General features: G+C 35.4%; 1 protein-coding gene across 9 annotated transcripts in view; it reads right to left on the reverse strand.

Annotated features, from left to right (window-relative positions):
• Nucleotides 1-3,555: 3,555 nt before the first annotated feature.
• GTDC1 (glycosyltransferase like domain containing 1) overlaps nt 3,556-14,390 on the reverse strand; it is a 428,626-nt gene continuing 417,791 nt past the window's right edge. For 7 of the 9 annotated variants that reach the window (XM_023730213.1, XM_023730214.1, XM_023730212.1 and 4 more), the window contains 3 exons: nt 11,151-11,221; nt 10,359-10,450; nt 4,263-5,398 (listed from right to left, as the gene is read on the reverse strand). In XM_023730213.1, coding sequence (XP_023585981.1) covers nt 5,315-5,398; nt 10,359-10,450; nt 11,151-11,221 — 247 coding nt within the window. In that variant the 3' untranslated portion in view covers nt 4,263-5,314. Of the gene's footprint in view, nt 5,399-8,693; nt 10,094-10,358; nt 10,451-11,150; nt 11,222-14,390 lie in introns of those variants that run through there. The other 2 variants (XM_023730219.1, XM_023730218.1) reach the window with 2 other exon arrangements.

The raw sequence follows: 14,390 nt of genomic DNA on the forward strand, positions 1-14,390 counted from the left end.
ATATTAGCGAACTACAACCAGTCTGCAGGCAGGACTCTGTCCACAGTCTCCTAGTTTGCAATTCCTATACAGCATGGTCTCTCATGTGCCTTTTAACACCAACAATGTGAGCAACAGAGAAACCCCCCTGCTGCCCTTTGCCTTCTCTTGCCTGCTGCGGGGAGAAATAGAACGGAACTGGGGGTTGAGTCATGCACCTTGAACTTGGTGCTTCCTGAAAGACACATTGGTGACAATGACAGTATCCCATGTGGGGAAAGGCTTACAGTCTTTGTTTCAAACAGTCCAACTCCAAAATATGCCACTTTATAATATCTTAATTTTCTCTTTTGTGAAATGACAGTGAAACATTAGATTTTCAACAATAAAGGATTTCAAATTCCTAGAGAAATGTGTTAAACAAATATTCTTAGAAGGAGCCACATCTTCTAGCGTCCCACCTTAGATCTGCTATTTAAATGCAATAACTGATAGGATACCAATATAGGCATTTTTGATTATCTCTGAAGAATAATCAATTTCTTATATTAGTTTATGAAAAAAAATTAAGAACCTCTTCTAGGGTTGCAATTTATTACAATAGAGTCATGGGGGAGAATAAGGAATCACTCATGTAATGATAGCTAATGGGAGAACCCTGAAAACACTGATCCCAAATTCCAATTTATGGAAATGGGCTGAAGGGTGGGTGGGGATACTGGTCCCTGAAGTCATGTGTGCCTCATAATGCAGTCATGACATCCTAAATATACTAGGAAGGCTCCCCTTGTCACAGGATAGGCCGCAACAAAAGGACAGAGCCCACAAGTCACTCTTGTGTCTTGAGGAGGAAAGGGGATGATAACACAACAGGAAGTGGCCAATGTGGTTAGGAACTCAGAGAGCTCTTGTGCTCTACCACACAACTCTGAATTTTTCAAGATAAAAAGACTGGGCCCATTTAACATCTGCCTTCATCTTCCTCTGATTACCCTTCAAAAGCGAGTTTATAGAACTACGGTTTTCCATCTTGTATTTAATAATACCACAGATGACAGTTAGACATGGTGATCACCAGTTCCAAGTCGGACTTCCTTCACTGTCCGCCATATGATTTGTTTCAGGGTTGGGGTTAAGGCCTTGGCTCTCAGTAAGCAGAGGCAAGTCTTCTCATGCAAAGCCAGAAGTCAGAGTAGACTCTTCCACCTTCTGAGGGAAAATGGTCTTCTGACTGGATTAACAGTTTAGGGAGTCAAGAAATGTTAACGATGACATGGTAGGAAAACTAACCACATGCTTCTCAAAGTATTTATAGCTGCTATCAAAAGGTATATCCAAGAACAACATTTAAGACATGTAAATGCCATAAAGAATAGTAACAAGCCTTTGAGTACCAACAACTGAGCTTATGAACTGTAAACCATTCAGTATATGTGCCCCTCCCCAGTTACGTTCCATTCATGTTCCCACCATCACTCCCTGGACATAACCATTATTGTAAGTTTGGTGTTAATTTCCCAATTTTTCATTATACTTTAATTGCATATTATATATCTTGGAGCAACATGGAGAATTGTTTGCATGTTTTTAAACTTTCTCGATGACATTTTCATAAATAGCTTTGAAGGGGTAATGTAGAAGAAGCAACAGATATTATCAACTTTTGTAAATTGTCCTATATCTCAATTGAAACATTGAAGTGAAACATGTTCAAGCCAGTGGTTTATAATATATTCTCTTCATTGTTACGTATAAAAACTGACATTAAATACTCTGCCCAATTTTTCACCGGAACAGAAGGGCAGTTAGTGTGGTACGTGTCACCAGGCGACAGAAGCAAAAGACTCACAGAATATACAGACATTAAAAGACAGGACAGACTTCCATTTTGAAAACGGATTCTATCACTTAAGAGAAAGGATCTTGAGACTTCAATGAAAGTTCTTTTGTGGCTCATAATATTTCTTGGTAGCAGATGCTTTCTCAAAAACACAGATTTTACTTTTAAAAATATCAAATATAATTAACACCTTCTACATAAAATGAAATCTTTGCTTCCAGATGCATTTCAAGGTATTGAAATTAATCTATGCAGCCCTCTGTGACTAAAGGTTTCTACTGACTTATCGATTCTGCTGCCTTCTTCATTGGGCAGATATGAAGAATTAAGAGCGGGAGCTGGGCATTTAAGTCTAACCGTGTTTGAAGTGTGCTTATTAAAACAGGAGCATTTTGAGAAAGACCTTTTGAATGTATCTTCCTGATAAACATGGCATAACTGAGCAGGTTAAGAACTTAGATGCTCTGTTATTTATTACAGAAAACACCTAGCCAGTAACAAAATTAATGGCTTACCGTAAAGTGACTTCAGGGCATCCTAGACATGGTATCAGAGGTCTTGACAATGGGCAGACTTTAAAGATATTTAAAATTAAAAATAGTTTAATGATTTATTTTAAAAGAATAAAATTAATAGAACTGAATGTTAAAATCATACCAAAATTTGCAATGAATATACTCAATATAAGAAATAATGGGGATGTTTGATTTCTTTAGTGAAAATACAGGAAAAAGGAATTAAAGAGTTAACTTGTGTTCCCGATTTATTCCAACTTCAACAAAATATAGGTCAACTCACTTAATAACACTCCATTCTACCATGTTATGGGTGTTAAGCTCGCGTGCGTGTGTGCCCACAGATTCATATAGTCACATTTCTTCATATGTTACTAATTACACATTTACAAAACTTTTTATTGCTTGTGTGCACCAATACCAAGATGTGACTGCATGGTTTTAAGAAGTGATAAGTTTAATGTAAGTTTTTATCCCCGAAGGAATGCTGAGCACAGCTAAAGTCAGTTTGATTTGAGTTTTATGGGTGTAGGAAAAAAATATACAGGTAACTTTCAATATTATATTTACCCAAATCAGGGAAATATTTAAATGTTTTGGATGTCCTAACTGAAAGGTATTTAATGTTTTTTTCCCATCAGTTAGTAAGAAAACATACATGGATAGTTGTTGTGCATATAATATCTTATTCACTATAAAATCTGAGCCCATTATTCAGGATAGAACAACATAGGAGTCTAAATACTGTTTCTTGGCCATGAGATTATAATATTACCTTGATAAGACATTATTTATGACATAGTATCTATCAGACTGAAGCAAATTGACTGGTTTAGTTCATCTCATTAGATGATAGGCCCTGTTGAGGAGAAGGGTATAAGAGCTTCTTATTCATATCTTTACTTTTGTTCTCAAAAGGAGCACATCTGCCACCTTCCAAGCTCCAAAGTATTAGATTGGAAGGAATTTCAGAAATAATCCCTGAGCCCTTTTTTTTAATGGGTGAGGAGGTAATTTATTCAGTGACTTCCCCAGGAGCTAGGACTACCAACCCTATTTGCATTATTTTTATGCAAATAACACGTACCTTCTGCGTTTGTTTGCTGGCCATGCCCTCCTCCCAGGAGGCACCCTCACAAGTGTCACCATGCCAATTCTCCTCCACAAGTTACTGTGAAAAAAAGTTAGCATAGCACACTTATGAAAATACCTCGAGGGGGGCAGGCCCGGCGGGCAAACAAACGTAGAAGGTGCGTGTTATTTGCGTAAAATATGGTAGAAGTCAGTGCTGTGATGTCCCATCATACATCATGAATCTCATACTGGTTAGGGCGAGAAGTCTCTGTGCAAAGACAGAGCTCACTGTTTCTACTTCTTACTATTCCTGCTTTAAAATTCCCAGGCCTCATGGATTCTGAACTGCTTTCTTTGATCTGTAAGACTGCCTCTATCCCAAGGGCTGTACCTGGCTTCCTGACCTTGATCTATTTCGTGCTTACAATTTTGCTACCTGTCAAACGGTCCCCACTGGATTTCTGAACCACTGCCTACTCAATTTCAGATGACTGCTAGACCATTTAATCTGCCTGGCATTCAAGAGCCAGGTCTGGCCCTTTTCTAGCCAGCTCTCCCTGGCTGCTCCTAACTCTGCAGTGTGAAGAAGTTACTCATTTCAAAAGCAAACAAAGTTACAATTTACCTGTCAGTAAACAGGAGATGGTTTATCAACAGACTTTACCTTAATGACTACAAATGTTTACCTCCTGCTTTCCAGAATGCAAAGAAAATCTTGGAAATGTCATAATATCTTAGAAACACTTGCAAAACATCCAGAAAAGAAACAATTGTGTTCGTTGTCTCTGACCCAAGAAAGTGTTCAGTAAGAAACGGACAGCTGTACACACTTGTACATAAATGAGATATGCTTATTAAAAATTGCAGTGGGTACTTTATTAAAAATTTATTTTACAATCTAACCGTTCAAAACAGCTTTACATCAACAAATACAGCAGTTTGCCTACTGGAATCATGAGTGATGTTATCTTGAAAAGATTGTAATTTGTAGCTGGATGCAAATATTTTTGAGGAGTATATATCAAAATAACTAGTTTTGTTAGAAGTATTTTGATTTCTCCAGTTTTAGCCCTGGGGGAAAAAAAAATTAAGACAAGTATCTCAGTGTTCATTTTATGGGAGAGACGGCTCCACTTAGTGTACTTCCCATGTTTGTCCGAATTATAGCTGTTTATCTTGCAACTTTCTTTAAGATTAATTAAATGCAAATGTAGCACTGTGCAATCATGGGAATACCTGCCAGACCCCTTATTAATACCTTCACTTAAAATACCCTGTGCTGGAGAGTCATTAATTTGCTAAAAGAAATGTGCTGAAGCAGCCCTTTGCCCACAAACAATTCTGAGATGGCTGCCCAATTAGCCTGGTAGCATTCGGATCCTCTTTTCAGACCCTGTGGCCCTTTGAGGACACTAGAAGGCTCCGATGATAACCTGGCAACCTAGGTAGAAACCCAGCCAAGTGCGAGCGTTTGAAGCTTCAGTTTGGCAGCCATCGTGTCGGCGAAGAGAAAGAATTCAGGCACCATGTCATCCAGTACAAAGGATAAAAACAGATTCAACCGGAAATTCAATGTGGCACCACATATGGGATACATGAGTGCGGTTATACAACAGGCCACATATTTTTTTTGAACAGTCTCCTACATGTGATGCCGAGGACATGTGTAACCATCATAACGTCTCTAGGAATCTGTATTTAATTTGAGTTGGGGTGGTGGCAGGGATTGGAGATCTGAAGCCGCCACAGGTTTGTGGCAGATGGCTCTGTGTCAGCTATGACAAGCAGCCAGGCTCAGCTTCCTCTGCAGATTTTCTTTTCTCTCTGATCAGGTAAATATGGGCACACTCTGGAAAGTTCTACAGATTCTGCCTTAGGCTGCAAGTTTGTGACTTAGCCCCATCTGTCACAAATCTTCCTTAGGTTCTGTTGTAAGCAGAGACCTGAATTTACCATGTAGGGCTGCCCAAGAAAACGGAGCCATTTCACCCTGTAAGGGGGAGGGAGAGAAGAGAACGAAATGAAGACGCATTAACGACTGAGAAACAAAACTATGCTGAACATTCATATTGCAAATCTGAATAACTTAGGTCAATTATATTTCAAAAAGCCACCAAGTAAATGGTTCTCAAGTTTCATCATCTCTGGAAATCCCAGTATCTGATTGGCTTAAAGTGCAACTGTATTTCCAACCATAGGGGAAAGCTACCGTTTTTTGCAAATGGGTACATTCTGCTGCACACATATTTCCTGCTTTATGTTATGGATGACAGCTATTAGACATTTATCATCCAATTTTAACTTTTATAAACACAAGATACATAACATCTTAATACATGTTTCTGGTAATGTGAATTTTACTTTTAAGTGGCAAAGGCACAAGATAAATACCATTACTATAAGGTGGAATTTATAAAGCACTTCAAGTTTACAAACTGGTTTCTATTCATTATTTCATTATGGCAGTACTCAGGGGGAAAATGCTATTAAGGTCTTTTAAAAAATCCTTCCAGTTTTACAGATGAATCATATAGAGGCCAAGAACATCACCTAAAGCCAGACTGCAAATTAGTAGCAGAGAAAGACATGAAGCCAAAACCTCTAGCTGATCTTAATCACCCAGAATGTATCTATGGAGCTAAACATTTTTGCTTTTATTTTACTTAGAAAAATCATAGGAAAACCAAATCAAATAAAATTAAAGGAGGGAAGGATAAAGTAAGGGAAGAAAAGAGGAGGGAAGAGTGGAGAGAGGAGAGAGAGATTATGACTGAGACTTTGCCTTAAATTGTGCTGGTTCAGTTTTTAGTACTTGTAATGTCACAAGCTTTTAAGTTTCCATTTTTAAGAAAAAAAGTAACGACTTCGGAGGATTTCATATTACTGAGCAACACCTTATTCACATCTAGAGTATAAGCTCCAATTAAAAGTGGACTCTAAAGTGACCAGTCTCTTCAAGGAAACTTAAAAGTGGCTACTTGGCTGTGGCTCGAGTAGACATAGCCTGACATAATTAAGACAACCACAAATGGTTTTTCTGGGCACTGAGTCTGAATTGTAAGCTTAATCGTTGTTTGGAATCAGTTTTGGGCAGAAATCTGAAAATTATTCTCTCCTCCAAATAACAGCAGGTTATAAAGGTTTCGTGAACGCTGAAGAACTTGAAGAGGAGAACAAAATAAAAATCAGCAGCCATTATCTAAATAACTACAGGTCATTCTTGAAAAGTAAAAGAAAGAATGACATCCTTTTTTTTCCTCCCACACACAGAATATTGCTCAATTTTTTAATAAAAGTAAATGAGAAATAGGACAGCAAGGAGAATCCCTCCCATTAGTTTGGTTGTGTCTGCCTTACCCAGCTGCTCCATTTGTACTCTTGTGCTATTTTCAATACTGCTAACAAAGGCATATCCACAAAAGTTTTTTTTTCCTAAGGCATTTTAAAATATAATGATCATAGGCTCTCTAAAAACATGAAGTACTGACTTCAAATAATTGTTGGGAATTTTTAGTAAGTAAAATCATATAGTAAAAATGAGGCAAAGAAAATACAACTTCATGACGTTAGACCCATTCAGGTTGGAAAGGAGAACTACTGTTAATGCAGGAAGTCAATCCTTGGCTGGCTATTTTATGGTTACACGTAGAAACTTGTGTTCAAATTCGCTGGGGAGTCTTATAAAACAAAACAAAATTTGCCGCCGTCGAGTCGATGCTAACTCATAGCGACCCTATAGGACAGAGTACAACTGCCCCACAGGGTTTCCAAGGCTGTGATCTTTATGGAAGCAGACTGCCACATCTTTCTCCCGTGGAGCGGCTAGTGGATTCGAACCGCCAACCTTTCGGTTAACAGCTGAGCGCTTTAACCACTGCGCCACTAGGGCTCCTTTGGGACTCATATACATGCTTCCTATTGTGGATGAAGTGAAACCTACTGTGGTCAATGTACTTCCTCTATGCAGAAAAGGGTATGTTCTGAAAGTGTAAGAAAGTTGCAGTAAATGACTAAACTGTAGATGCAAACTCACTAAGAAGCGGCTTGCTAGCATTTGATACTTGCATGCACTGAATTTCTCTAAAGAGCTAAGAAAAATGTGGGTGTGGGTGTGGGTGTGTGGGTGGTAGGCGGTGGGGGGTGAGAGGGCAGGGGAGAGCACGCACATTTACATGCACACGAGCAATTTAAACATTCAGGCCTGAAACCATTTCAGGTGGGAAGTCATGGACACAGGATTCTGTAGTAGAAAGAGTCACTTTAAGAAAAAAAGTATCAAATTCTGTTTCTGCTTTTCAGTTACTAGCATTCCGTTTCAAATCCGGCTTCAAGTTATAGCCCCCAAACTCTCACTCATAATGAAAGTATAATGTCTCAAGTGAGAAGAAAGCCAAGTGTTAGTAGCCTTATTCTAGTCATTAAATTTCTAAGTGTGAATCCATATGAAAAATCCTATCCTAAAGTGAACTCTGTATGATAAGCAGTTGAGATGATTTTAAAATGTAAACTTTTAACACACACAAAAAAAATAAGGTGTAAAAATGTAAAAGGAGCAAATTAAAGATTTCAGTGACATTCTATCCTTTTAGATCTTAGAAGCATATGTTTTATAAAAGCAAAACAGCACTGTCCAATGGAATAAATCTAAAAAAGAAAAAAAAATTCTCTTCACAGTACACAAAGGATCCTCTTCCACTGCATTAAAAAAAGTAGATAAAAAGCTGATCTAGGGTTAATAATTCTCTGGTATGTAGTGAAAGCAAACATCATCTGAAAATGTGAGTATTAATAAAACATCAGGTAAAAAACAACAATTTACTACATCTTAATTGTGAAGTTTCAGAAGACATTCTTTTTCTGTTTTGACTCTAAATGCTATTACAATAATCAGACTAAAAACCCTGGTCGTTCTGTGGATTTAACTTGATGCCTTGCAACATGCCAGTTTTTCCTGATAATTGTATCACAGAGCTCTTGATTACTTAGAATTTTTGGACTGATATATTTCTTTTTGAGATCATCTATTTAGATATATTATCACTAAGAACCACAAATGAGGACATATGTAAAAGTATACTATACATTTGTAGGGAAAAAAATCCCAGGTAAAAAATACTTCTAAATAAATTATACATATAAATTCTCATAAATGCTTATAAATGAATTATTGATTTATAAATTTTGAGATGGAACATTTTATGATGTAACAGACTAAAAATATATGTAAATAGTAAGATGCAACAATTCAATGAAATAACATTTAAGACACAGGTTCTCTTTTAAGCTGCATGAGAAACAAGTTCATTTTTTAACAGCTGACATTCATTTTATAATTATGGCAGTAGCTGCATTAAAATATTTCAACTAGAGATCTGTTTTCTAACTAAAGGCAACTTGTTGCAGTAACTTCGAAATGGTTAAAAATGAGCAGATGCAGAGTAACAGGGTTAATAAGGCCTAACCTGAAGCAAAGTTAAAAACTGATATATTTTAATGATGGAAATACACTTACAGATACTTTATCAAAAATTCACCTGAAAGAAAAAAATAACTTGATCGTCCACTCCGAAAATAGCTTCGTGTCATATATAGGAAATGAATCTATTTGCATTAATAGCTATTGATCTATTTCCTCGGTTTTCATATTCTGCATATTTTGGTAGTCTACTATGTGAGGATCAATTTGATTAATATTTTACACAAACAAAACTGCTACGGAACTTTAAAAATTAAGAAATATTGAGGTAAACCTTGGAGGGCTGTTTTCCCTGGGAAGCTTCCCCTGTATATGATACAATAGTATCGACTCAAGGAGTAATACTGAAGCCTGGAACTGTTCAGTCAGCATTTTAAACTATTATGAGCTACCTTCTGAACCATTGCCAAGTTAATAGACAATGAAAGATAATGAGCTTGAAATTGGGTGTTAAATTGCATTTTTGGTTCTCTCCGTTTTTCTTGAAGTTTAACTGTTTCCTGCAGAAACAAAGTCATGTTTTGATGTATCACTATGTAAATATGTATTTTAGGCCATGAAATGGGAAGGAGAGAAAAGAGGCAGATGACTGTATTTCATGTGTGAGGGTTATAATTAACACAGGAAAATTAAAATATGCCGGATTATAAAACTGATAGATTGTAAACTATCCTGAATTTATGTAAAATGAAGATGCTACATGCAAAGAATGTAAAAAGGTATATTACTCATGGCCTAGAGCCACCTTCAGACGCTCGTAAAGCAGATTTATCCTAGTTCAATTACTTAGACTTTTAGTAGGGCCTCTTTGTGTTGTTATTTCAACAATGTAAAATCTTGATTCAAACAATGGGAGAAAAGATAATGAGTGAGGGGACTCGATGATGCTATTTATACTATTTCCCTTTTGCCTCTGCTATTGAGAGATGAGACTGACAGTCTAGTTCTAAACAAACTGAGGATTTTTATATCATTTTATTAAATCAGAAAATGCAAATATTTGATTCTTGAAAATCATCTTTAAAGTTGTTCAGAAATGAACACCAAACTTCATTCTTGTCATTCACCTGAATTTTTGAGGACTGAAGATTTCATTATGATGGGAAGAATGGCTTATCCTCATTAGTATAATTGTAGAATCTTTCCTTTACTTCCTTTTAAACTAATGAGTTACATTAATCCAGGTTCATTTTTATAAGCCTCTTGGGGCTAAATGTAAAAGACAGTCATCTTAGAAAACAATAAATTAAAAAAAAAAGCATGTACCGTGCATTAAGTGCACGTATTTCGTAAGACCTAGGTTAATACAACTGGCATCCAGTTTAATTAATCCTTGTTAGTGTAACAACTAATATCCATCCCTAGCATGTTTCCTTTAAACATTAGTATGTTAATTAAATGTTTTTTTTAAAAAGATTTTTCTTTGTACTTCAATATGGCTTTTATACGATGTAAACCTCTTCTCAATAACTACCTTATAGAGATGTTTTCTTATAATATCTGGTCTCTTGCAGAAATTCTGGAGCCTTTTTGAAAGCTGTTCAGGTGTAGAATACAGATATTCAGCTGCAGGAAAAACAGATACATTTTTAATGAAACAAAAACCTCAAAGCACACACTCGATATTAGTCACTTTACTAATTAAAAATGCATATTGCTCTGTGCCGCCTCGTGTTTTACATTATTTAAGCATGATTTTATAAGGTTACCTCAGCTCACAAGGATGTTTAATGCTAAATAAGACTGTGTAGTTGTGCTGTTTAGACATCTCCTTTGGGTGATTAAAATACATTATTCTAATGTAACACAGTGCATATGTGATATATTTAGTGATGAGAATTTTTTCAAAGAACTGGTACTATAGCCGTATGTACCCGGCACAACAGTTCCATATTATTAACTAGTCAATTGTTTAAATAATTTGGTGTGACTTTCAGTCCTCAATTTTTCCGTGTATATTATTTAAAAAAATCTGTAAGCTATCGCAGCAACACTGACCTGCTTATAAAAATCCATCATTATGGGATGTGTATGCTAACAATGAAGAACGCTATTTGAAAACTTGCTTTTTTGTTATCTTAAAAGAACAGATGGTAAATATAAGCTAACTCTAATGTATTAAAACACATAAAATTTTCCTTAACACTAACATGTTGACTTGCCAAATAAACAATTGCTCCTGCCTAAGTTTATTTTCAAACTTTCTAATTTAGCATGAATCATGTATGAAACCTCAACAAAGATGAAAGTATATTAAAGCAGCTACCTGGGAATATTTCGGGATAAACCAAATCCTTGGGACAAAGTGGGTAACAACCACAATACGCAGCTTCCAACCTAAAGAAATTTTAGAAAGAGGGACAAGAATATATTAAACAGACATCACTATCACAGCCAGACAGTGGTTCTGTTGGCCTAAGTTAACAGTGTGAGTTCAGAGTTAACTGGAACAAAAACCATGGTCGGCAGTACAATCCTGAAAGCCAAAGTTGCTCTTTTAAAAGATTTTATTGATCATATATGAATTTCATAGAACAGAACCAACAGCATATGTTTTGTTCACTGAATTAATCAAAGCGCAGCTCTGCATTTTTTTTTGTTTTTAAAATACTGTTTAACACATTTTATAATCAGCAGATAAACACATGTAACAACATGGTAAAGTATGGACAGCTTTTCTTAATAATGCTGCAAAGCCCCAGAATGTTCATTTTTCAAAAATGTTTAAATAAAATAGCAAATACTTAACTTTAACACTATAGCCGTGGAAATGATCGAGGCACTCTTTAAAGCATCAGAAAAAAAATTTACAGTCTGTTGTGATGGGGCATTTTCATTTAAGCTTATGCTTCAAAACGATTTGTTATTATGCAGAATGTAAAACTATCCCCCCTTTCCTTGATGGAAACACTCTCATGAAGATTGCTTTAACGAACATTTTGCTTCCTTGCCTCAAAATTTAGATCATTTTCCATTTCATCAGAAAAGAATACCTTTATTAATTAAGCAAACACAAAAAGGAAGTTTCACTTTGTGGGAGGGTCTTCCCCAAAGACTGCCTATAGGAAGTTTTCCTCATGTAATGGTAGTAAGAGTTAAGTAGAGGGAAGCTATTGCATCTCAACGGTTGTTTTACCCCTGTGTAATGGCTATTGATCTGACATATAATAAACTTTAAAGATACCACTGTAATTTCTCTTGGCTAGAAATTATGCAGTGAAATTCAAAACACTCTTTAAAATATGTTTATTTTATGAGAAACTATGAATTGCATCCAAAATGTTGACCAAAGGCAGAATTTTATTTTGAACTGCAGATTTTTTTCAACCCAAGAATAATTTGAAGTCATCTCAATGTTTACCTTGTTTATTTACAGTGACAAAGTACATGCAATTTAAGCTGTTTTTAAGTGGGTGATGCTTTCCCTATTTTATTATGTTAAATTAGTTTAAATGAAAAGTCTTTACTTTGATGCTGCAAAGTCTGGAAAAATACTGAGTTCAAAGTTTTGCTTTAAAACTGTCAGAAGTTTCAAGGTAACAGTGGAAAAGCACTGAATCTAGTTACCAATTATTAATTTCAGAAATCACACTAATATTTAATGATTTTTCTTTACACGCATAGGGTACACAGAAATTCTTATTGTAAGCACAGCTATAAAATACACTGTGACTACATTATAAAACATCAACAAAAGTTCTGAGCACATAAACCAGTATTCTTCTTCATGAACCAAAGAAAATATGAACTTTATCTGAAGACACTCGGCTTTAAAACTCTGTGCCAATCGAAAAGCAAATACATATGCACATTCTCTTGTAATTACGTAAAATCAAAAGAGTGAAGTCACAGGCATTTCAGAAAGTGCACATGTTTTCTGCTTTTCAATAATGGATTTGAATTAGAGTATTCTGTTCCCTGAAAGAAAACTGCAGGCCAAGTTACATTTTGAGTCATTGTATGAGCACATACCATGCCATTTCCTAAAAACCTCTGCTAATTAAAATTCAGTAAGATACGAGTAGCATTATCTGATTTTTGAAAAAAAAAATTACAAATCCTGTATTTCAACTTTTATTTGTAAATTATCTTTTTCACGGTTATATTTCCAATTCATCAAGTAAAAACAAAACAAAAAACAAACAACCACCAAGGTTATATTTTTGTCTTGTTAAAATACTGAACCTTACTGTATACACTATTTCGATCAGGACTATGTTTTAAAATGTATTAAATAGGCCAACATCTTTTAAGACAAATTTATAAAATTCATCCTCATAAGTTTCTTATATTTTGTTATTTTGAAGAATGTGATCATCACGTGACAATAATACAATTATTCATCATTTCAATTCTTATGCACTACCAGTTAAATAATAAATAGGGTTCCGATTGATCTATTGTTAAAATGACTAGTAAATGACCTTTTTATTCCAATTAACAAATCATCTGCTAAATCTATGAATCTTAATATTCAGATCTATTCACTTCAATTCATACAATTTATCTGCAAATAGTTGTTGGGCTTTTGATTCTAAATATAATTAGCTGATAATTTTGCTTGGCTGAATTACTTTTCTGGAGGGCCTGCAAAGGCTCTCAGTTGCATTATCTAGCAATAATGTATCTGATAGGTGAAATTTTTTACTGTAATGAGGATGAGACACAGTTGTGACACCTGAGTCTTCTAATAACAGAAGACTGCTAATTATCGACAGCACTTTTTTGTGTGATGCAAGGAGAAAAAAAAATCCCTCATTATTAAAAAATAAAAAGTTACAATTATAAGTGACACCGGAGGAGAGTAAATAAAATGGAGTGATTAAAACATTGCTGCTTTAAGGGTGTTTTTAATTAAGTGGAAATGCTAATGTTGTCATACTTAGCAGATGGGATTAAAATTAGTTATTGTAAGTAACTCATATTTTATGTTATGGTTTCCACAGCATGTCTACAAGATCTAAGAAAGTGATACATTCCATAAGACATTTTAAAAATGAAATTCTCATACTCTTTACAACTCATAATAATGAACATCATGAATAAACTATTGAAAAAAATCCTGCCAAGGATTTTACCATGGTGACTTAACTAGCAAGGAATGTAACCATTATGTACTGGACTGTTACAAACTCACTGATGGTATGCCTTTTGCTTTGCTGATTGTTGCGTTCCCTATTTCATTCACACTCAACAAAAACAAAAGTTTGGTGCTTGGGCATTTAGCCAACATCAAATGTGGTGTCAAGAAGGTAGGGCCTGGATACAAAGAAAGATCATGACCACCCACTAAGGTGATGTTCTAAACTAAAACAGAGGATGCATCATGTAACTGCAGATAAAAACCTAATTGCACACTTTCTCCTACTTTATTTGTGTAAAATTTTCCATCTGCTACATCTAAAGATGTCTAAACTGTTAGTATCAAACCTGCATTCAGCTGCCAGCTGTGCACATTAAGGATTGCAAAACACTAAGTAAATGAGCCAGCGTGAAGCTGAGTGGT

The sequence above is a fragment of the Trichechus manatus genome, unplaced genomic scaffold (genome assembly GCF_000243295.1).
Source record: "Trichechus manatus latirostris isolate Lorelei unplaced genomic scaffold, TriManLat1.0 scaffold00033, whole genome shotgun sequence".
NCBI classification, from domain to species: domain Eukaryota; kingdom Metazoa; phylum Chordata; class Mammalia; order Sirenia; family Trichechidae; genus Trichechus; species Trichechus manatus.